The 25329-nt window shown below is 41.7% G+C and overlaps 1 protein-coding gene across 3 annotated transcripts in view; it reads left to right on the top strand.

Moving 5' to 3' along the window:
- dclk1a (doublecortin-like kinase 1a) overlaps positions 1–25329 on the top strand; it is a 47378-nt gene that overhangs the window by 16405 nt on the left and 5644 nt on the right. For all 3 annotated transcript variants that reach the window (XM_080307567.1, XM_080307566.1, XM_026183254.2), the window contains 5 exons: positions 5102–5209; positions 14947–15041; positions 22260–22341; positions 22990–23162; positions 23787–23906. In XM_080307567.1, coding sequence (XP_080163693.1) covers positions 5102–5209; positions 14947–15041; positions 22260–22341; positions 22990–23162; positions 23787–23906 — 578 coding nt within the window. The remainder of the gene's footprint in view (positions 1–5101; positions 5210–14946; positions 15042–22259; positions 22342–22989; positions 23163–23786; positions 23907–25329) is intronic.

Below are 25329 nucleotides of genomic sequence, written 5' to 3'. Positions count from 1 at the left end.
CTCATCCACACTCGACACAAAGAATCACACGGGGAGGGAATCCAGGAGGAGAGACGGGGAGACGAGGAATAGTTACACAGTTCACTTCTAAACATTTGACTTAGCTTTGCTGTAGACTTGACTTTCACTAACGCGTGGCAGACAACGATCCAGCGAAGAACAGCAGTCACCTCCTGGCTTAAATGCTGACCGCCCTGATTAGGCTCAGTTGTTTCCTCCCACCGAGGGCGTGAACCCACAATGACAAGAGGAGAGAGAGAGAGTGGAAGTTGGAGAGAAAGATAGAAAAAACCTCAGATCAGCTGGACACTGATCCTGCTGGGTGTGACAGTTACTATTTGTGCTAGAGACAAAAGGAAAATACTTTTGGAAAGAATAGAAGATATTTGGTGTATCATGGCAGCACAGAGCTGTCATAAGGTACTGCTTTCTGAACACAGCTCTTCCTTCATTAGCATAACTTCTCAACCACTTTAGGCTAGAGAGAAAATTCAAAGGATTCCTGAACGATAACAATTATTTTGACATTTTACAGCCAAAATTACAAAATAAGTCCAGGGTCCTGCATGATACTTGGGTGATAAAGGGCTAAGTACATGCACGTCATCATAAAACATTTCAGTGAATAAAATAAAAAAAACATTACCGGTAATCTTCCTGGTTCAACCCTCTGCTTGATGTCCAACACATTTTACATTTTGGGCCACAAACAGCCCACTTTGACCAGTGAAAGTCCCATTTCTGTCAGTGTAAAAGAAATTTAAGTACACATTTCACCCTGGAGATATCTTCATATAAAAACTGTCTGTTTCTCTTCATGATGAAGCAATGCTGCTGACACTTTGGGCTAAAGTTGCAAGAAATAAATGTATAAAATTGCAATAAAAAAAAGGTTTGGTAGCTTGTTGCCCTGACTGTGTTGGAATTGTAACACAGAAGAGTTTTGCTAATTCACAGCACGATTTGTCTCACTAAAATAAAACAAGATCTTTTCTGTCATTTAATTGTTTTTTCTATTACTTTTTAACTGGTGTTGTACAAATGTAGCAAAGGCTGTAAAACTAAAAAGCAGTTCAATAACCGAAATTTATGTCCTCATACATTTTTTCCGAAGCCATTGCATGGGCCAAACTGGAGTTTTTGAAAGGCCCATTCTGGCCACCGGGCCTCATGTTCGACACCCCAGCTGTAGGCTGTCTACTTCATCCTCTCCTCTCGGTCCACTGCACTTAAACCACCGTCTAACCTATTTTACCATTGTTCCTCTCCCTCTTTTCTGCCTGTCTCCCCACCGCTATCCACTGAGGATGTGTTCTGTCCTCACTTTACCCATCTGTGTGTGCTGCTGCCTGTCTCTCTCCCCCTTCCCTTCACTCCTGCCATTTAGTGCTCATCTGTATTCTTACCCTCTCATCTCTCTTCCTGTCTCCTACATGAATGAGTGTGCACTGGGTTTTGTTGAAAGGTTTATTCAATTTATTTGTTTCCCAGGTATCCATCCCGCCATGGTTGCAAACCTCCGCCCCCTACCCTCTTTTGTCTCCCTTTTCCCCTCACTCCTCCTCCTCACTGTTCTTTCATTTGGAGCACATTGTGCCTTCCTGCTTTCATTAGCTATGTCTTCCTTTGGTAACCTTCCTCTGTCTTGAGAATGATAACAACAAAACTTTTTCCTTCATGCAGCAAGGTTTATAAGCCTGTGATTCGACTATGTTTAATTAATTACTGACGATTGTCTCCATAAGCATTTTAAACCAATCACTTATAGCTAAGAAGCACCTCTTATCCGTGTGATGAAAATTTAATTATCTGCCCACGCTTGCTACAACTGTGTGTGAACAAAAAACACACTAACAGCACAGCAAGCATGCCCACTGTCGTCCTTGCTCTTAGAGTTTGTAGAGTACATTAGTACATTTTCTAGTACATCAGGATTTGCTGTATTTTCTTGCTGGAAGAATACAATAGGGTCATTTCCGCCTCAAAGCTTCCTCCAAATTCGTTTTTTGAGCTGCTGTTGTGAAAAGAGCTCCAGTCCTCTTTGAAACACTGTAAATCTGTGGAGTTCAGCTGCCTGTTTTCGGTTTCTTTTCATGTATTCCCAGTTTGTCTCAATGATGTTGAAATAAGGGCTCTGTGGGGACCACAGAAGTGGTTGCAGGGCTGCTTGTTCTTGTGTCTCTGCCTGTATCGTAGGCTGCTGTCATGCTACTGAGTGAAGACTAGTCAGACAGCTCCCTGATGAAAACACGTGTTTGAAGAATCCAGATATGTCAAACTCAAGCCTGTACATCTCTAACTTTCACCTAAAACTGCGTTTAAACTTCAAGCGTTGATTTCTGACCTTGTGTTGACTATTTAATGTGTGAAGGACATAAAGGCCTGGTAATGTAATCGTAATTCAGTTAATTATACTATAGTGATCTAAAGGAAAGTTTTCAGGCGCCCATGTTTATATTTTGCTAGAAAAGTGTGAAATAGGTCCAAAGATGCATTTGTGCAAATACATAATAACAGGCAAAAACTGAGGTTGTATAAATCTAATGAGCCTGAAAGTCAATGTTTGATATTCCCATCTTTATTCTTGCACACAGCCTGAATGCTCTTAGGCAAGCCATCTTTTAAGTAGTCTTCAGGAATAGTTCTCCAGGCTTCTTGAAGGATGTTCAAAGCTTCCTTTTTTTTCTGTTTTCTGTCAAGATGATCTCACGCTGCTTCAGTAATATTAAGGTTCAGGCTCTGGAGAGGCCAATCCATGACTGATATAGAGTTTGTGTGTTTTTCTATTCAGGTGTGCTTTACGGCAGCGGGAGTGTGTTTGGGATCTTTCGCATAAGACCTGTTGTCACTAATTTTCCGTTCAGTTCTTGTGTAATTTGGCATCCATAAGTCTTTGTTCTCTATTTATCTTCCTTGAGAATGGCTTCTTAACAGGTACACTTCCATTAAGACCATTTCTGATGAGACTTCAGTGAGCATTAGATTTATTAACTGAAGGGACAGATGTTGTTGGTACAAAAATACTATTTTAAGTCAAACTGTGTTATCTGTATTATTTTTCATAGACTCATCTAAAGAAATTGGAACAAATAATGTGTTTTGTTCAGGCTCCTAGTAACAAAGTGGCTAAAGATACTATTTAAAATGGATTCTGTGTTATCCGTTACGTGTGGACACAACACTGGTCATTCCTTGTGTTATGTGCGTTTTTTAAGCCTGAATGATTGATGGGTCAGTGTTAAGTGGCTTAATAATTAATGAATAATAGCAGTGATAAAACAGCCAATGTCCAAAGAAAAACTTTGAAAGACCTTCAGAAAGCCTGGAAAACTAAACCAAATTAGTAATGGCTCAATACGTGGTACCATATATCAACTGTCCCCCGATCACTCCCAGTATTTCCCAAGAATGTGTGCCAAATGCATTTAAATGCAACACTTCTAGTTGCAAATAGCCAGATGTAACATTATCTGATTGTTGTGATAATTGTTGTAATCAGACTACTCCTTGCTCCATCCCCAACCATATCCAATATTTATTAAACTTCAGTTTCATTTAACTTTTATTAAAACGAAAAAGGGTGCAATCTCTTACATTTATAGGGAACATCTTCTTCATATCCAAAATGTTTCCACTAGTCTCGTATGAAAGGTCCTCATGTAAATATTGTGAATAACAGATTACCATAAGAAAATGTACCCCAAAGATACCAAATGTCTGCTATGAAATGCTGCAACATGACCATAAAGGAATGAAAATGATCTTTTAAAAAATCTTACTGAGAATGGAGAGTATACATTCAGCTTTTACCCACGTAGGATCCTTTGTTTAATTTCTCAATTAAATGATCTCATGTGACCATTGAGGGGCAGTATGGGAATGTTCTCTAAACATCCCAAATGTCCTTTATGAAAGTTTGGGCACAATCAACACCGTTAAAAACGTTACACAGACTCTTCTACATAGGTCGATTTTCGTCAGGAGAATTCGTCTGAACCACATTTCCCCCCCAAAAACAGTGATTATAACACAGCCATATCTAATGTTTTATAGACACAGAGCATGATTTGACACCTCATCATGCGCTGGCAGACAGAGCGCAAGAGGCAGAAATAGACAGACAGGAACGGAGAGCGACAAACGAAACAGACAGCGTAACAGAGAGACATCTGGAGTCAGAGCTGCAGACAACTTCGCCTCCTCTCAGCATCGCTATAATTATCGCCTCTGCCTCAGCTCTGGCACACTGTCATCATGTTAACACTCGGTATTGTACATTAATCACTGGGCCACAAACGTCTGCCACACAAGCAAATGCAAATACAGACAGACACACAGCCAGGCTCTCATATGCACGCACGCATGCACACACACACACACGCACACACACAGACATGTGCGGGGCAAGCTGTACAATTTGTCTTTCCCACTGGTCTATAATGGCAATGAGCTATAATGGGGCTGGGTTAATGAACAGTGGAGGAGTAAAGTTTTGGGGATGGAGCCGACACGGAGCGTGTGTTTTAATACCATCACATGGCTCATTTACTAGCGCTGTGTGTGTGTGTGTGTGTGTGTCTGTAAGACCTCCGTGAGTCATAGCTGTCACTTCTGAAGCACCACAATAATTGCGTTTGGAAAACGAGCCCACTGAAGGTCAGGGCTCGTTTTTGCAGGGGGACCTGAAGGTAAAACCAATTACAAGTGTGGCGATACATTAGTGGTTTGCTGTTCTCTTGCACGGCTAAAGGTTAGACTCACTCAAAAACAATATTAAAACAGTAGCTGGCTTAAAATCCATAAACTTTTCATTTCAGACTAACAGAGCTGTCGTGTTGTTCGAGTGCTCTGATGGTGTAATATTAAGGCTGTTTCTGTGCCACAAACCAGTGTCATGTTACAGTGTCGCACACCTAATGTCAGTTTATTTGAGCATGAAATCCCGAGTGCTGCAAGAAGGTGCTACCTCCTTAGGATTTGAATTTCTACAGCTTACACATTTTGGATTTCAGCGCACTGGATGAATACATAAAGGTGAGTGGATTAATATTTGCTAAACAGTCCCTGAACACCTCTATCTGTCCTCTCTTTGTGCTTGCAGAGTGTCGTATGATGAAATCATTGATCTATGGGAGGATGTCAGGCTCTTTGAACCGAGGCTCCCCCAGAACTGTTGTCCAATCGCTGCGCAGCAAGTCGCCTGCATCTGGTAAGACAGCAAAAGTTTCTGTCTTCTTCTAGTCCTCTCTTTAAGTAGTTTAACACACCCTGTAACTCATCCCCTGCCTTTTTTTTGAGCTTGTGCATGTCTGCAGCACCTCAGATGCGTTCGCCGTGGTCGGGAGTTGTTTGTGTAATAATAGCTCATCGTCTGATTGCTTGGTGTTTTCTAGATCGTCACTTAATCGGCATCTCAGCGCAGTATGAATGAACACGATGAAATCTGAGCTCTGTGGAGTGTCTCGCGGCGTACATATGTGAGCTGCGCCTTGTTGCTTGAATGTGAATTCAAATGAGAATGTTTTCACAAGGGAGGAGAGAAAAAGGCAAACAGGGATGAGAGAGGTAAAAAGCAACAAAAAAAAAGAGAGAGAGAGGGAGGGTGGAAGGAGTGAAGATGAGAGGGAAAGATGAACGGGGCTGGTGACTCAATCCTGCAGCTCCCCAACAAGCCGTGCTTCACCTGACATACTAATGAAATGTAATAAGCTTGCACTGGTGCCTGCTCTTATTGTTTGTGCCTGAGAGTCTGTCTAGAAGTCCTTTTGAGATAACAACAGACCAAACGTGTGTGAAAACAATCATTCTGATAGATGAATGCAGCTTTCATTAATGCACCACGTGTGTGTGTGTGTGTGTGTGTGTGTGTGTGTGTGTGTGTGTGTGTGTGTGTGTGTGTGTGTGTTTAAGAGGCCAAACATTCATTCGGTCTGTCTCAGAGCTGGCGAGAACTTGATGATTAGTTTAGAGCTTTGAACAAAATCAGGCATTGTCTGATTGCACAGCTTGAGCTTTGGTTGTGTGTAATATGCCTGGTTATGCAACAGTGCACTTAACTTTTCCTCCACACTGTAATCATTTTATGATTTGTACGCGTACAAAGACCTATTGGGGTTTTTTTTGGTAGGGGGGTTATTGAGTGGGTGATGCAACACACAGAAACTACTAAAGAAGAATTTGTTCCACCTGCTGCTGAAGTCCAGAGGCACCATTTATTTCTTTATTATTATTATTATTATTTTAACCTTAAATCGTAACCGTAACGTGACCACGCAGAACGAACGCGAACATTTGCTGCTGGATTTTTTGTTGACCTGAATAGGAAGAAGGATGTAAACAGCTGGGGTAAGGAGAGAAACTTCTGGATGCTGAAGGCTTGAAAACTTTGGGGAAAGGTTATGAGAGTGAGTCATACACCACCATCTGATCTCGCTGGCTGCAGCAAAGTCTGGAATAAAGGTGTATCCTGGTGTGTGTGTGTGTGTGTGTGTGTGTGTGTGTCTGTGTGTGTGAGAGAGAGAGAGAAAGAGAAAACAAGAGACTGGCGGAGGGAGGGACTGATTCGTCTTGGTTGCCATGGGAACATAGCACAGTAGGAGCATGTAGCTACAGACACAATGGCCTGTGACAACCATATATGGCAGGGACTTCCTGTGAAATGGCCTGCAGAGGGGAGAGGAGCTGACTGACGTTCGGCCCTCGCCCTGACTCAGAACGTCCCTGCGTTTTTTTCACGTCGCCAAAATGTTCACCTTCTGGTGTTGCTTCCGCTGCTTAACATCATCAAATATTCCCTGACTGGTGTTGACTGTTTTCTGTTTGTATTTACTCCCTCAGACATTGTTGGTCAGGAACAAAACAGCAGTGGAAATCTGTCTGACCCTGACTAACCTTCTGCTGCTCTTTTATTCAAATGTTAAAAGCACATCGTGTTCCCTCCCCTTGAGGACAACATGTTCTGTTATAGTAGTGAACAACAGCTGATACTGCTGAACCAGGAGCACATTCACTTATCAATCTGTATGTACAGTTAGGTTCATATTTTCTTTGGACAAAGACACAATTATTGTAGTTTTCTGTGGATTTTAAATCAAACAATCACTGTGTGACTGAACCATAGACTTCCAGCTTTAATTCAAGGGGCTCAGCAAATGTATTCCATTAACTCTTTAGGAATCACTTTTTTTTATACACAGTCCCCAATTTTTAGAGGCTCTAAAGTAATTGGACATTCGTCTAACAAGCAGTTTAATGGCCATGTGAGGCCTGTTCTGCTGTTATTCCTTGAGCTCATTCCAAGTGTTAAAATTTGAATTTGGAAGCTGTTCACTGGACCTCTCAATATGAGGTCTAAAGATCCATTCTTAAAAAGAAGGAATGAACTGGCCAGCTCAGCAACACCGAAAGACCAGAAAGATCACAGAGGAGAACTAAAGTGGATGATCAGAGAATATGTTCCCAAAGAAAAACAACTTCATAACATCAAGCCAAGTCAAGACCAACACTCTTGGGGAGATAGCAGTATCATTGTCAAGGTCAACAATCAAAAGACACCTTCAAAAATATAAACAGACACTTGTGCAAACTACTGGTTTGGCTCAAGAGCAAGACATCCATCCACGTTAGGCTTTGCCAGAAAACATCCAAAACAGCCTGCACACTTCTTTGGACAGATGAAACCAAAATGAACTTTGGGGAGGAGAAAAGTAAGAGAAGGAGAACAATAGCTCATGATCTGATCCACAGTATCTGCCAAACATGGTGGAGTCAGTGTTATGGCATGAGCATGGATGTCTGCCAGTGAAACCAGTTTACTAGTGTGTGTCGATGATGTGACTGCAGGTAGAAATGATAGCAGATGGACTGTGATAAGGCGTACAGGGCTGTACTCTGCTCAGACTTGAGAGCATGCTTTTCAGTTACTGAAGAAAAACTGAAGACAGAGAGACCTACAAAAACACATCTGAAGATGATGTAAAGGTCTAAAGAAAACACAGCATTTGGTGATATCTGTGGTTTCTAGACTTCAGGCACTCACGATTTTCATCTAAGCACTGAAAACAGTCTTTATATTTAAAATCATGCTATTTTGTTCAATTACTTTTGAGCGTCTGAAAATGGGGGACTGTGTCAATGTCCAATGACATTTGATAGGCGTTACTGTGATCAGGTCTCATCACTGGTAATGAAAATAAAGACAATGTATTTATTTACAAACTTTATTTACATCTAAAGTGTTGCGTTAAAGGCAAGTTCAGTGGTGCAGTTTCCCAGTGTGTGCCGTCTCCTCTTGCTATGTGCAATTTGCAGGTTTAAGTATTACTACTGCTGAAATATTTGATCACAAGTGTTTCTTTACTCTGTTTTATATCATTCTGATCGGACACGTTATGGTTATTGGACTGCTATTTACAGATGTCAACTTGGGATTTTTGGAAATTTTGAGTATTTTGGGTAATTATAGACTACAAGCATTTAATCAGTAAATCAAGAGAGAAATTAACAGATTAATTAGCCGTGAAGCTTATTCTTAGTCCTAAATTAGAATAAATATAACAAAAACTGAGATCTGGGGAGCATGTGATCTTACATCATCAACACATTTTCTCAAAATAGAGACATTTTGAGCAGTAACCTGCTATTCCTGAGCTTTGAGTTCACAGCCTCCTGATATCAGGACACAAATTAGAGTTAGGTCTTTCAAATAAACATCATAAAAGACATCACATTTTGGACAGTTACATTCACTTGAAAGCCAAGGCTAATTTTCTCCATTGTAGTCCTGTGTGCGGCAACGTATTAGTTAAAGTTGAATAAATCCTCAGAGTTAAAATGCAACAAATTACTCAAAAATCACTGTGTGATCATATTGCTGTTAGTTATGGATGGACATCTTCACAGTGGAAATAAGACTTCGACATCAGAAAGACTCTTGGCAGACAGTAGAAGTGTTATTTTTCATCCATGATGTCAGTGCATGATGACGATCTCCTATAGTTTTTAACCTTGCTCCGGGTCTTTGGGTGTGCTGAAAAAGCAGCCTTGAATTCCCACATTAATTTTCCCTTCAGCCAACACAGACATAAAATTCTTGATCACATATAATAAGCTGGACCTGAGGAGCTGCACAGAGCAGATGTGAGGCGAGAATTATCTGCAAGGTAGTGAAAGCCAGATAGTGAGTGCACGTAACACAACACGTGTGCTGCTAAGCACCACCTGGTGTTCTTTGTGTGTGTCTGGCTGCTCCTCATTCTGCACGTTTGCAGGGCACAGAAAAGCAAAACAAGCGAGCTATAGACAACCGCACACTCATACGGAGACAAAGAATGCGATCGGGAGAATCAAACTGAAATCAGAGCTTTTAAAATGTATCCACATAAGGCACAGGTGTGGTGTTTAGTTTTCTGACTTTGTGCGGTTCGCTTGTGCAGGTGTGTCGACGCAGTGATCGCAAGACCTTTGGAGGAGTTGGTCTCGTTGCGTTTCTAAATGAACTCCAGAGTGGTTGGTTTTTGGTGTGAACCTCATCCAATCAGGATCCCAACCAGCTACCAGGTGTATGTTGTAAGTTATAGCTAAAAAAAAAAACTATAACCCCGTGTGCTTTGCATTCTGAGATGCGGCAAGATACTATAGATGTGCAAAAGTCTACACCAGCTAACAGCTAACTGTGAAACAAATGCAAATGTTCAGTGTACTCCAATAGTCCAGGACACAGCACCTTTTTCCTGTATTTGCTTTTGTTCCTTGCATCCCAGACACATCTGGGCATTAAGGAGACTGTATAAAAAAAACCCAACCAAACAAAAAAAAAAACACGGGGAAAAGCTCCAAGCTCTTCCATGCTGAAAGAAGGTGGTTAGGATGCCTCCTGGGCAATTCCCATTAGAGGTTTTCCAGGCACCCCTCACTGGGAGGACACCCAAAACTCACTGGAGAGATTATGTACCACATCTGGTTTGTCTTGTCATCTTATCAACTTTAGATAATCAGAAGGTAATGGATGGATGGAGAAGTTATGTGACTTGTGTGGTGGGAATAGGCAGCAAACGATTAGGTAGAGCTACTCTACAGACCTGCTGTGCAGTATGTGGAGCAGGTCATCTACTGATAAGAATCCCTGGCTGCTCCAGTCTGCATGCCAAATATGCAAGATACTAACCCCAAGTTGCTATGAGTATGAATGTGTGTGAATGTTAGAAAGAAAGAACTTAAGCATAGAAGAAAGTGTTTATGTGAATGAGGCATGTTGTATAAAATACTTTAAGTGCTCCGGTAGAGTAGAGAAGCTCTATATAAGAATCGGTCTATTTACCACGAGTCTGGTTCACTCTGAAAAAACGCTTTCTTGACTAATCCCTAACTTTTTAACAATTTTACTGTGTTTTCAGAAGAAAGCAGCTATTCAAAAAAATCATTCTATTTTTAATAAGCATTAGATCTAAAAGGTTCACACTAAGGATTTGTGATAAACAGCGCTTGTATAGTGATCAACAAAGCAGTCACAGTTGTGTATTGCTCACAGTGAGATTATACTCCATATAAACTGCAACACACAAAAGTGAATGGAATATATGTAAAAGCATCTCTGTCGAGTATCGGATTTATGTTGGATATGTGATGGAGCAAAAAAAGGTTGGTGCAGCCTTTGCGTTCCTTTATCAGACTAGAAAAACACGTTGTCTTTGGTCTCTTTCATGAATAGAAAGCCTTCTGAGAAATATGCTGAATCAATGCAGAACAAACAACTTCTCGTCCCGCTTCCCAGCACAGATGAAGTTTAACTCTCCGTCCTTGTACGTACCGAAGAACATCAAAGCTCAGAGACTTGTGTGCTGAATGTTTGTTAGGTGAATCATGCTCTGTCTCGCCGATGAATCATAATTGCACAGAAATAGAATAATTTGAAATTAACGAGAAGGCATCAAAGTGAAGGAAAATTAAATGTTATGTTACAAATTCCATTTAAAATTATTCAACCTTGCAATTTTAATGCGTCGCTTGGATGCTGCCTCGTTCCCCTTTCGTATTGACGGTGGTCGTATTTAGCATTAGTCTTTTGGTTGTGTGTCGGCAGATTGTTGCTTCTCAGGCTGACATTGTCACTCGAGCGTCGCTCTGAGATGATGTCACAAGCACACAAACCCAAAATAAAGTGAGAAAACATTTTGCACTCATACATAGTTTCTCCTTCCCCTCCCCTCCATTTTACCATCTGTCCCCCGGCTCTCCTCGAATGCCTCATGTCAGCTAAAATTAACTGAGAAGTGCAGATGTAGTCAGGAAGAATCGCTCTCTCGCTGCCTCGGCGTCTCACCTCGTGCTTTCCGTCATAAGCGGCTCCTCGTGAATGGAGAGACTTCACGCTGAAGTGTTTGGGGCAGCTGACCCAAAAATAAATGCAGGGTGTCTCGAGAGGATTCCCTGCTGGCAGCGGCAGCTTCTGAACTGTGAACACATGATGTCTGCAGCCTTCAACACATCTCTTGCTCGGAAAAATCCAATCATGAAAGGCCCGAATGTACTTTGAGCAGAGGGGATGCAACAAATACAAAACAACAGCACTAAATGCATAAGGACACATCCTTTCAGGCAGCTTTGGTGTTATGAAACAGAGCTGCTCTGGTGCTTTTATTGACTTCTGTTATGTCATTTGAGAATTGAGAATTGAGTCATATGAGAATTTGTAATGTTTCACTGTGTTGTCCCAAAACCTGCCTTCATGCATGATTTTATCTATAGAATTTGCTCAAATATGCTGAAAATATTCAATTTTTAGAACAGAGTGTGCATATTTGGATCTAAGAATAAAGGCTGGATACACACAAGCTTCCAAATTCCTCATATGGAGGAGGATGTGAGCCGATGACAATGTAGAAAATCAAGATCACACATTTTTCTCTTATACTGACAATATTAAATAACAGTTTTAAACCACTGTGCTTGTTTACCCATACAGCTTGTAATAGCTGAATGTGTTGCTGCTGGGTACCATAATTGAGCAGGCATTATTTTATGCTTGTGTGGATTAAATTGAATTTTTAGACGCATTAATGTCTCGACTTGAGGAAAGGCAGTGTTGGTCTATACTTGGTCCGCTCTGTCACAGAAATTTACAGTTCCCAGATGAAGAACGGTGCTGTCTTGTTTTCTACTTAGGAACCGAAAACACTTTAATTAACTCGCAGGCTTTACGTCGGCTCCGTGTAATGGGTTATTTAAACAATGAACATTGTACTGTCACACTGCTCGTCAATAGCAGTGACAGATCTCCTGGATATACTTCACATTCACTCTGAGGCTGTGTTTTTATTTCTTTTTTCAAGAGTCTTACATAATATGCAGCCAGTGCATCAATCAGGGCATCACTCAGCAGGAGACAGGAGCACACGAGGTGCTTTTCAATCTTCGATACTAGCCCAGCTCACTTGTCATTAATATTATTATTATTGTTGTTGTTTTTTTCTAAGCATAACACTTGCTGCATTTAACACAGTAGGTGTGAAAGAAGCTGAAAAACAGCGTCTTTTTGTGGCTGCATTGTGGCCAAATTGGTATCCTTACTCCAACAGTGGATCTCCTCATGTGTGAATGTTGAGTCACGCTGGAAAAATGAACCTAGAAAGAAAACAAGTTACACTGAATTCATTTGGAACCGTTCGCTTTACAACCTGGCGACACATACTGGGAGAAAAAACCTGCCTGTGTATCACAACCACAAACTTCTCCATTAACTGGTCTTACCAGAAAGTCTTCCAGAGCTTTTGTGGTGGAGTTGTTTCAACATTTAGCCTAAGGTGGGCCCATTTTACAAGCACTTTTTAAATGACCATAATCCTGTTATTGTTGAGACAAAACTCAAACGGTTTCTGAAAGTAGATAAGACGAGCTTTACGGAGATATTTAATGTATCATAGTAGCACAAGGCATTCATAAGGCACTGCTAGCTGAACACTGATAGAAAGAGATTTCATCATCTGTGTGTCACCTTGCTGTAACTCCTCAACCAGTCTGGGCTAGAGAGAAAATTCAAATGCTTCCTGAAGGATGAGATTTTATTTTTTTCATTTACAGCCAAAATTAGAAAATAGCTCCAGTAGGTCTGGGTGAATCTTGTTTGCAGTATCCTCTAGTTTGGCCATGTAACTTGAGGTATGATAAAACCTAAAGACATGCAGAGGACGCTGGTGCAATGGCTGCTGCTTTGGGTGAGACTTCTAATAAATAGAAGAATTATTGTTCTTGATTTTTCCTGAGGATGTTTCCACGAGGAAGTGTAAAGCTCTTAAAGTAGGACAGGCTGCTCCTGAGCATTACAGCCTCCTTGGTTGGATCTATATCTACTGCATTAGTTATATTATCAGTTCTAATCCGCCCCTTTCTCAGCTTGTCTCATACAAGCAAGGAGGCCAGTGGATAGATATTTAAAATATAGATGTTATTTTTTTGTACTACACCCCCCTCCTCGCTCTCTCTCTCTCTCTCTCTCTCTCTCTCTGTCTCTGCTCACTGGTGCGCGTCAGAGTTTGCGCAAGCAGCCTCTCCGCCTCTCTGTGTAGTACACTACAGCCCTGCTCCGTCTCTCCCATTCACCACAGTTTATTATCACACTCGGACGGAGCGAGTACAAAGGTGCTGTTCTTCCTCCTCCTCTCTTTATCCCATTTTGGATTATCACTGTGCTTTTCATCATGCTGGAAGTGGAAGGTAGGAAACCATCCCATCCAGAAAATAAACCCCTGTAATGCATGCAGCTTTTATAATACCATTTCCCCGGGTAACGTAAAACTTTAATTGTCCCTGGATCGGATCATTTTTGGACACCTCTGATTGTGTCCGCCGTGTCACCGCAACACATGCCAAGCTGCTGACTTTGTAAAGTGTCGTGTAGGGATTTTTCTGGTAAGAGGTCAGTGAGAGCTGCCGTTAAAATGTTAATGCTTTTGTTGTGTAACCAGGAGGAGTGTCTGCCTGTGTGCGTAACGCCGTGATGTTGAATTTCATCAATGAAGAGCTTTAGGAGAAGGGTTTCTTTATTTTTTTATGTTTTAATGATGATAATGATGATGATGATGATGGCGATGATACGTGTGATACAGCGGCAGATGTTATATCTTAGTCTCTTTTGTGCTTTCCTCCTTTGTCTTGAATAATTCAGAAAGTTCTTTGATCTCAGCAGGAAATACACAGACTTGTGAGCTGGGCTGAAATTGTATTTAGGTGAACGTTACAAATAAAAGGAACTCTTTATATCTCAATGCCAATATAAACAGAGCTCAGTGCTGGCAGCCATAGAAAGGAAATTAAACCGCATTTTTAAAAAAGGGGTGTTTGTATTAAGTCTTGTAGTGTTTTCTGAATTCTGCTCTGAATCTCTTCAGGAAGATGACATATGCCTTCAGCTGAACTCGGTTGCGTCTCTGACCGTTTTTGTATTCTCCAAGCAGCCTCTTGTTGCCAAGAAACAATAAGTCATGTTTTCAGTAAGATGAAATACAGGCTGGTGGGTTTTTTGCCGGTTAATGATGCTCCTGGATTTTTCTTTTCCTCCCCCTGCCAAACTGCACACAGGATTGGTGTGCGAGGTTGATTAATGTATGTTCTTGTTTAATGAGATGCTGTTGCTGGGTTTGTTTTGTTAGACTGAAAAAAGAAAAAAAACTAGTGTGGACTTCGGTGCTCTTCTTTATCTTTCTCCCTCACTCTCTCCCTTGCTCTCCTCTTCCTCTGCCTCATTCATGTTAATGGAGAGATGCTGAGGGCGGAAGTGTAGGCTGTTGCTAGACACTAATATAGCTGTTCTAAAAAAATAGGCATTTTCATTTAAGGAGTCATCTATTACAATATTTATGTGTTTTTTTTTGTTTGTTTGTTTTTTAAAGTGGTCGCTCCACTCTCATCCATCCTGCTCCGTTTTTTCTCTCCTTTCTTTTCTCCCTCCAGTGAACGGGACGCCGGCCAGTCAGCTGTCAACTCCTCATTCGGGAAAATCTCCCAGCCCCTCCCCAACCAGTCCAGGCAGCCTTAGCCGACGCAGGGTAAGAATGGGAATACACGAGCACGCTCGCAAAGCACGCACTAAGAGTCAGCCCGTAGCATTTAGTGACTCCAAATCACAAAACTTATAACACAATTATTCTATTTTCTCAGGAAATGGACAAAGCCGGGACTGAGCATAGGCCGACTACATCTTAGAATCACTAGATTATGAAGAAAGCACAACTTCCCAGCATCTTTAGTATTTCAGACCTCACCCAGTGCTGCTCTGGGCTTCCAGCAAGGCAAATGTTCATTTCATTTGGATATTATAGCACATATTCTGTCCCTCATAAAGAATTCTGTCTGCCTTTGGTGGCTCAGCACTGAATAACGTTAACACCGACCTGTTGAGATCACCTGATCTGCTAGTCGGTAAATTGTGCAGTATCTGATATAAAGATGAGACTGGCTGATTGGCAGTCTGCCCCAGTCTGCAGTGTGTTTTTAATTTCCAGAAATTGGATTGCATCCTTCTTCACCTGCTGGGCATTGCATTGCATTTGACCATCTTTCAGCAAAAAGATGCAATCAGTACACACTTCTGATATAGAATTTCTTTTGTTTTTTTAATCAAGTCACATTATTTTGTACATGTCGAGTTGTGTAAATGATGTAGAAATACATTTTATACTAGTCTATTTGATTATTTAAGCCCTTTTTTGTCATGTATGCCTGTTAAAGTACCTTAATAGCAGTCTGTTTTCTGTAGCTAACAAATAAAATTACTGCTGTGCAGAGCAGGAGCATGCAACTCAAAGGGAAAACTTCGAATTAAATATCTCGACTTCGTGTACACTGTGCGCGCGCGTGTGTGTAGATGCTTATATCAAAGTATTTGTTAATCCAGTCTTTGACAGTGATGTGGGTGAGCTTTTAAGAACAGCTCCAATCCCAATCACTCAGCTTTCTGACAGCATCTCTTAAATTTGCGCTTAAGCCGACTGCTGTTTTAGTGTCTTCTCCCTCCTAAACAAACACTCGCTAGCTCAGTTCACCTCAGCCTCTAGAATACCGAAATACAGATACATGTGTATCCACATAGGCTTCTACTCGCAGGTTTCGTGTGTTTCTAATGCACACTGATTGAAACTCACTGCACGTTCTGCCTGACTGCAGGGATGCAGCTATGATGTATGTTGCAACTATTTATTTACACAGGCGGATTTTATGGGAGGAAAGCAGAGGGGGTCATTACCTTTTATATAAGTATGTGTGTGCGTGTGTGTGCGTGTGTGTGTGTGCGTGTGTGTGTTCATGCATGACCGTATCCTCAGTCAGCGTAGGTTAAAGAGTCCATTCCTTGGGTTTTCCTGTGCTATTTTCTGTGAATCGGGAAACATAGATGAATGGCAGAGAGTCTGAATCCATCAGTGAGAAGTTATATTGACGCAATCTGAAGGTAACCCAGGATAACAGATCAGCTATGAGCTGTAGCTATAACAGGGCTTCCACATTCATCTGAATTATGGAACTGGGTCATTATAGTTTACAGTGTTGAGAGGAAATGTTCTGGCTCGTGCGCACATTTATAAGCTCTACCTCCCTTTCTATGTTCTTTGCTCTGGTTAAATAAATGTGGGGCAGTCATTGTAGAAAATGACCCCGCCCACTTTCTGCCTCTTCCACAATATGAAAATCCAGTGCTATAAACGCAAACACACCACCTATCCTTTGGTTTTCGTAACCTCCTTAAACCTTCTTTTCTAGCCCATTTCAGAGCTCACTGTTGCAGCAGTTACATTCCAGTTGAGTGTCTGTTTCTCAAAGAGGGATTATTCCAGCCTCTGCAGCAAGCCCGCGATGGCTTGACTGCTGTAAGGAGGGGAAGAAGCCTCACAGGCCATTATCTCTTCCTTCCACTCTGCAGCTCCACGCTCTTCAGCCATGTTACGATGTAATTCTCCTCTCCACTTCTTACTTCTTCTATCTACCCTGTTACAGATTTCCTCCCTGTCCCTGTCCCTTCCCTCCCCGACACCTTCTAATTTCTCTTTTACAGTCGTTTCCCAGTCATTCTCACACCCACCCCCTCCCTCTCGCCTCCCCATATCAAAGGGTATTAACCTCATGGGGAGAAATTATATTCCATCATCTCTCTTATAGATGTTATTTAATCTTCTTTGAGAAGGAGGCAATAAGTCCAAGACCCTAATTTGCACATTTCCTCCTCTCCTTCTTTGTGATTTGCGTGTAAACCCGCACGAATAATTACAACTCTGCACCCCTTTAAAACTAGCAAGTAACATTACCAACCCTGAAGAGCAATCTGAGGCTTAGAGTGGCTAAAATAACACAGATATGAGGTTTAGGTGGTAAAATGCAAGTTAAATATAACAAATAAAAGAATGAAAAATCTATTTCCTAAGCAGCCACAGGGGCTCAGTGACCTACTGCGAGTGCTGTATTTAACAGTTCACCTCGCTGGACCATGCATTTAAACACTTAGAGGCACTTTGCTGCTTGAAGTAGGTTGCTAGCACATCTAGGACCATCACAACCTATTTCCCCAAGCAGAGACTACAAACATAGCATTGCACCATTGCATGCACACGTCTTCAGAAGAAGGTGCATGCACAGTAACTTTCATGTTCGTGCACACTTCAGTGGAACACTTTTGTACAGAAAATTTGTGCACAGCAGCTTCATGCACACTCACACATTTTGCAAATTTGATGCTCTCTGTGACCCATTTTTACTAATTGTCAAGCGACGCATGAAAGTCTGGTCTACATTCACAAAATCGTCCCCCTGCCCGCCGTCCCCCCGCCCTTCCACTTTGCACTTCTTATGAGCTTTTCAAGGCCGCTTGCCTCAGTGAAAGCACTGAGAGCATCCTAAATTTCCGTATTAGTTTTATTTTCATATAAGATCTATAGACACATTATTCCACACAGGCACGCACCCACAACAGTGTTTTCTGTCAATATCAGCTCTGAGGCATAATTCAATGTGCCACCGAGGTCAGCGCTCTTCGCAGTCTGTCCGCTCCATTTGGTGTGAAAACAAATAAACATACAAAAAAAGACAATGCATTAAGAGGAGAGAGTGACAGATCGAAGGCGACACTAACAGAAGGTCTGTGTCGCAGCAGCTGTGATGCATTTAGGAGAGTCTAAGAGAAACAGAGTGCTAATTGTTATCTGTAGTATCACCTTCATCCTCCTCTCACCGTTCATCCATTCACATCCGTAATCTGTTGAATTGCATGCTCCGTCTCTCATTCTCAGCGTTCATGTTATGTGTCGGGTGATTCATTTTGAAATTATTTGTGTGCGAGTATGTGTGAAAGGAAGAGTGCCGACTGAAGCAGAAAGTGCGCATCGTGAACTTCTTATAAATGTCTCATCTCATTCCCACGAGTGTATTGTTGCTGAAGATTGTATTTGTTATTTTTGGTTGTAATATATTTCTTATTATGTGTTGTGTTTGATGTCATTAGTTGGCTTGTTTCTGTGACTGTCAAAGAGACCGGCCGCATCACACGGTGGACTGACCCGGAAGAGTGTTTTTTGCCTTTTTTTCAAGAATCATTTTTTGTCTTTTGTTTGTTTGTCACACGCACAAAAACAACAACCACAGAAAAACATCAGTTATCCAAATTACTCACTAATGATTCAAATAGCACTCGCATCTAAAAAGGCTTGATGATAATTTTGGCTCTTTCCATTATTGCGGATTTTTGTAAACATGTCAATTATCGACATGTTGTCGTGGTTCCATCGTGCGATGCTGCTCTCTCTTTTTGGCTCATTTTTGTTTTTGTTTGCTAAATGTGTTCATTTTCATTTGTTGACGTCCTCATTAAATTCATTGTCATTTCATTTTCATTTCGTGGTCTTTATTCTCTTAACTCGACACCGTCGCTCATGTTCCTCATGTTCCATCAGTACAGCCGTGGGGATGGCGATTTTCTTCTGTAGCACATTTATCAGTGCTTCTCCTTTGTTAAACCTGCCTGCTGTGGGCATTCATCAGAGCAGAACAGCTATTACAACACAAACAGTCTCAGAGGAGCAGTTATCTTTCATTGCTCACTGCTTTTACTCTCAATTTCATATATATATGGGCGGGGCAGCCTAAATCTCCCCTTCTTCCCTTCTTTAATTTTCCCTGAAGTATTTAATCACGTTTCTGTGATTTCCTGGGATTGGAGTCCATACGGATTGTGATTAGGAACCTTCACTGTGTCCAACTGGCAGAGCAGAAAGACAGAATCCCCCAAATGGTTTTGATCTTTTCATGAAAGTCAAGTAGATTATGTTTTCTGTCCGTCTCCCGTACCCTGTGTTCTTGAGGAACAACAAGAAGGAAAAAAGTCCCATTAGCATCAAATCTTATTAGATTTTTACCACCAAAGTAAACACTAATAAATCTTGCTTCTGCTGGATATTGCCTGACAGGGAAAGCAAAAATAAGAGGTCTGGCTCTGGCAGCCTGAGGGGCAGAGACCAAGAAAGCCTCGCTATGTGTGCTGTAATCAGATTCAAACAGAGGCATGAAGGACAAAGCTGGCATTACGCTTAAGTTGGTTATGTAAATGTGTGGTGCATTTTTAATGCTCGGCTCTACAGTTGACAGATTTCCTTTCCAGCCACGGAATGAATGATTCTTTCTTTCTGCTGCAAACCTACTTCTGAGATGATGCTCCACATTTAAGGTCAACTGTGGACATCCTGTTTAATTCCTATTTATGAGCTGATCAGTATGCAGTTGCTGAGTGTTGCCCTCGCAGGTCTGAAGAGCAGTGGCTCCAGTCATGATGTAAAAGGTTTGTCAGTGTCGTTGTGAGTCATAGTTACAGAAAAGGTGTAGAGATGTAGAGCTAGGAATAGTGTATTGTGCAACAGGGAGAAAGCTGGAGTGTCTAACAATAACAAGACAGTTCCTGCCAAATCTCATGATCAATATCAGCCAGACCAGACTCCATACATTTCTCTGCTGCTTCATCACTCCACCTCTCTCCCTCTCTCTGTCTTTCTCTGTGTTTCCCACTCTGTCTGTCACCCCATCTGTCTCATCGTTTTCCACACAGAAACGAGAGACTCAAATTTCATAGAAGGCTGAACCTATCTCTCAGCCCGCAGACAGGAAGTGCCCATATATAGGCTACCGTCTCTACACTGGAAGCTGCTGTTCTCCTGTCTGTGAGCAGTTTCCATAGCAACAGTATTTTGTTTCCCTCAGTGGCAGGAAGCGAGAGAGAGAGAGAGAGAGAGAGAAAGAGAGAGAGAGAGAGAGAGAGAGAAAGGAGTTCAAAATGAGAAAGCGAGCTGAGGACAGCACTGGATGTGCGATAAGAGCACAAGAGAGGTAAATATCCGAGTTGGGATGAGAAAATAAAAGAACAGAATAAGGATGTTTTTTGAGATAAAGCACAGGAGGGTCATTGGCTTTATGGGTATTAAGTGGGTTTTCTTGTTCCGGGATGAGTGCCCAGCCAACAACAACATTACATAAACCAAACTGAGCCTGACTCACAGCTACATTTACCTACGTGGTTTTCAGGTCACAGCAGCTGAGATGAGTAAAAGAGCAGACAGCTACTGTGGCAGAGATACAGGGCAGATCAGCTCTGCAAATAGTTTTCAGATCCAAGTCATTACAGGCATGGCTTTTATCCCAGTCTGCCAGGACAGCAAGCTCCCCGGGATTTACAAATGCTTAGGACATTTCTCTTTCACTTAAAAAAAAGACATTCAAGATCACACATAAATGTTCTTTTCTGAGCTTTTAATCACAGACTGTATGTAAAAGATGGAATTAAACGCCGTGACATCACCCACAGAGTTTAAACATATCTTTAAGACTCAGTTTTGATTTTAAGGATATTGTCATGTTGTCAATTTTTGGAGCCAGAAGTCACTGTGTTTGAACAATAGGGTCCAAGTCCAATATTAATTATCAAACAAAATCACAGACAGCAGATCCAGCTCAGTGTCTTGAAAGAGCAAATGTGAAGCTTAGCAGGCAGCAGTCTATCACGGTGAAAGGGATTATTGATGAGCGATTGTTATACAACGGAAAGCAGCAAAATACATCTGGCTACACATGTAATGGGAAAAATGTGTCATGTCCTGGAGAGGTCGTCCATAATTATGTAGTTGAGTCATGCATGACGCTCACAGACACAGACCATCTACAGAGCAAACTGCACTTGTTAATAATGCACAGTGGCAACGTTGCTCCACTTATATTTTAGAGGAACTGCAATGGTGCGTGTTGCCATCACTGGCCAGCCTGCGTCTTCCAGCTGCAGCTAGTGGATTTATTCAAGCACTGGAAACGCCCCAACCCCGAAGACTGACTGTAAGCCACGAGAACGGATTTGAGCAGAGGAGAGATTAGTAAAGAGTAAAGAAGGTGGTAAAATCCACCGAACACGTGAAAAACGCCACCTTCCAAACGAAACAGGATGAAAGTCTTCTAGTGCAGTAAAAGACTGAAGCAAAACAACAGAGTTTGGCAGCGAGGAGAAGAGAAAGGTGCACAGGAGTGGAACAGACACAGAAATACAAGAGGGGTAGATTCCCATTTACAGTCCCGACTAGATACTCTCCATCCTTGTTGCTTCCATGACAACCAGACAGAAGGTTACAAGGTGGAGGGCATAATGAGTTTTTGTCTTTAGATAGATAGATGCAGACGCCTCTTCTCATCCTCTCTCTTTCAATTTAATGACCCCCCACTTACTATCCAGATGAAAGGCATCTGCCTTTATTTAGTGTCACCGGAGCCCATGTTTTTATGATTTATTAAAGGTAATCGTAAGGAGTGAGAAAACAGGGAAGAATTACTTCCAGTTGTGAGGTGAATGGAAAGGAGCTTATTTGGATGCAATCATCTCTATGATATAGACACACATAGGGGGGTTGCTGGCTTATATGCAGATCAAGTAAGTCTGTTCGGACTCGTTTTCAGATTTTTTTTTTTCATGAGCACAGTATAGACACAGCACAGGGCATTACATCAGAAAGATGCGCAAACACAGCCACAGCAGTAGGGCTGTTGTGAGGATAAGGCGGGTTACACAGTGTTCCTTTGTCTATTTTTGAACATACATATTTGTTTAGGCTAGGACTGTAGCAGAAGGGACTGTGATTGTGTTTGTCTGGGGTTTTTTTATCGTGATTATGGATTGCAAACTATTTTGGGTAATGCCGCAGATTAGTAATAAACCCCTTTCCATCCTGCTCTCTACCCTGTTCCTTTCTCTGCAGGGGTCCCAGGGTTCTTCCACCTCTCTGTCTTCCACTAAAGGTTCGAGCCCAGTGGAAGATGGTGATGGACTTGTTCCTGAAGGTGAGGAAAAAAAGCTTGCTTTGTGCTTGCAAATATCATGCATGTCTGAATCATGCGCGTGACCTTTGACGCGTCCCTTGCCTGCATAGCATGATTAGTACACGATGCTTACGGCAACTTTCCGCTCTTATGCTGTCTTACTCACCTCTCTGTGACACTGCTTTGAAAGGCTGGAGGATTTTTGGTCTCATATGTGACATTTTCATCTTTGATTTTATTTTATTTTTTTAAAAAGTATCCAGAGGACCTTTTTTTCCCCCTTATAGATCTTTTAAACAGATTCATGAGACTCATTAACACTTAGCTGAGCATTGATAAATCATGCCTATTTGCATCTTGATTTATAAACAAAAAAGTCTTCTGTGTGATGTAATTGCAGACCTCACTAGCTGTAAAAATATGAATCTTTTAGATTTAAAAGGTTTCTGCTATTTGCTTATTTTTACATTTCAAGTCTGCAATCATATTACAGTTTGTTTAATTGTGAAGGTTTTTAAATCTACCTTTATGTCTTGAAGAGACTGGTTAGACAACAGTTGATAATCAGACATCATAGCTTCCTCAGCATATATCTGTGTATATTCTATGGTGCTAAACTGTGTAAACCAGTTTATGTTCCCTCTAAAAACCAGTGCTTCTTCTCTGCAGCTGAAGTTCTAGTCAATGAGGTTCCAGCTGTGCCGTCCTACATATCAGACCGTTACAAGGTGGGGCGAATGTTAGGAGATGGGAATTTTGCAGTCGTCCGGGAATGCACGGAGCACTCCACAGGACGAGAGTACGCTCTGAAGATCATCAACAAGGGCAAATGCAGAGGCAAGGTAAACAAACATCCACTGAATACGACCCAAAAAAGGCAAAAATTGTACTGACACGTCAAGAAGGCTAAAGCTCCACATAATCCTAACTTCAGAGGATAAATTCTTCCTCCTTTCACCCCATCCGGGTGAGGCAGATGGCCGCCCCTTCTTGAGCCTGGAACTTTCTTCCTGTTAAAAGGGAGTTTTTCCTTCCCACTGTCACCAACACGTTTGCTCAAAGGAGGTCATGTGATTGTTGGCGTTTTCTCTATTTTCTTTGGACTGTTGTGGAGTCTTTACCTTACAGTTAAAAGGGCCTTTAACTATTGTTGTGATTTGGCATCATTTGAAAAAACTGAATTGAATTGAAATTCAGTTTTGATAGCTCATTTTTTTTCCACCCAGAAAAGAATATTTTGCATTTTTAGAGTAATATCCCTATTTTGCTTAAAGACCCGCTGATATCTTCGGGTTAATGTGCAACCTTTATTGGAAGGTTGTAGAAATGTACTCCAAGGTGCTACTGAGTTGCTGTAGAGAGGCTGGTGTGACATACATAAAATAAAAATCTTCTAAATGTCTTCTAAATGATTCCTTTACTGAATGTCTTCCACTTGGCTGAACACCTGAACTTCTTTTTACCAGGAGCACATGATCCAGAACGAGGTGGCCATACTTCGCCGGGTCAAACATCCAAATATCGTCTTACTCATCGAGGAGTTTGACACTTACAACGAGCTCTACCTGGTCATGGAGTTGGTCAAGGTGTGTGGCCATGTTTGTACACTGTTACTTTATGAGTTTGTGCACCATCTGCTCCAGTTAGGAACGAGCAGGGACATTTTGCCAAGCTGAGATAACGGATGGGTGTATTCTCTTACAATACAAGGGTGATCATCATTATCTCAAATCTACGACTTAGAGGAGCAGGGAGGCAGTAATAGTGACAGAGACAGAGGAGCGGCATTCAGCCTGTGAAGCAACTGATGAATTTTTCCAACCAGTCACACAATTCGGGACTAGAGTGAATCCGCCAGTGGCCCCGAGTGCTCGTGCGCTCGCGTTCTTCATTCTCTCTCACTCTCTGAGTCAAGAAATGTTTGTGCATAATTCAGGAGCCAGGAATGTGATCCATCTGTTCGTGCTGTGATGTGGAGTACTACAGAATATAGATGAGAGGCAATTTGTGGAAGAAGTGTGTGTACTTGTGAGCATGTCCAAAGTAGGAGGATCAAGAGGAGGCTGTGGATGAATGGGGTGAAAAGAGTCGCTGCTAAAATAACAGGGGCCGAGAGAAAGAGAGAGATAGATGAATTGAAAGTAGAGGATAGGCGCAGAGAACGAAAGAGAGAGAAAATGAGTGTTCTTTTGCTTGGTCCTGCTCAGTTCAAGTCCTTTAGTTTAAACTGTGGAAAAGCAATAATGAGGCAATAATGTGATCAGACAAAATTGTGTTGCAATTCCAGGGAAGGCTCATTCCTGTTTTTACAAGCGGAAATGATACCCATAAAAAAGAGTGAGGAGAGGATTTACAAAGGACTGATGTAAATCCCATCTTTTGGCTTAATTTCTCATTGACTAACTTCAGCAGCCACGTCCCAAAACTTTGCAGAATGCCCCCAAATTTACAGCAGTATATTCATGTTCGTGTACTTTTGGGCCTCCGATAGCGGAGGCAGAGAAAAATAAGTGAAATGTATTAGCTAAAGCCTGAGCTGGCATTTGACAACTCTCATATTGAAACAGCTGCCAACGAGCAGGTCAAAGCCTTACAGTGTGCTGTGCTGTTCGAGGATAGAGGGAGATTCAGCACTATTTTAAGCCTCTGTTCCACTTAGTCCACTCAATGAGAGAAACGCAGAGGGAATGAGAGGGAGATTCGGACAGGATGAAAAATCAGAGAAAAGAGACTGAGAAAAGCCTAAAAAATGACAAAAATGAAAAGAAATATTAACGCGGGGGGGTCGTCTTTCAAGCAAGGTGAAGAATTAGGATTTACCCCCACCTCCTTGCTGCTGCTGACCAGACAAAAAAGTCTTGTGGTTAAATGAGGTTTTTAGCCTCTTTTCAGAAAAAAAAAAGCAAGCAGCTGTGAAAATTTGCAAGTGAATCTGTTCTGCTGGTGCAAAAAACACCAACCAAACTCTTGTGACATCTCCTAATACTGACCCGTCCATCATGTCTTGTC

The sequence above is a fragment of the Astatotilapia calliptera genome, chromosome 10 (genome assembly GCF_964374335.1).
Source record: "Astatotilapia calliptera chromosome 10, fAstCal68.1, whole genome shotgun sequence".
In the NCBI taxonomy this organism is placed as follows: Eukaryota; Metazoa; Chordata; class Actinopteri; order Cichliformes; family Cichlidae; genus Astatotilapia; species Astatotilapia calliptera.
This window is presented reverse-complemented; position numbering and strand designations above follow the sequence as displayed.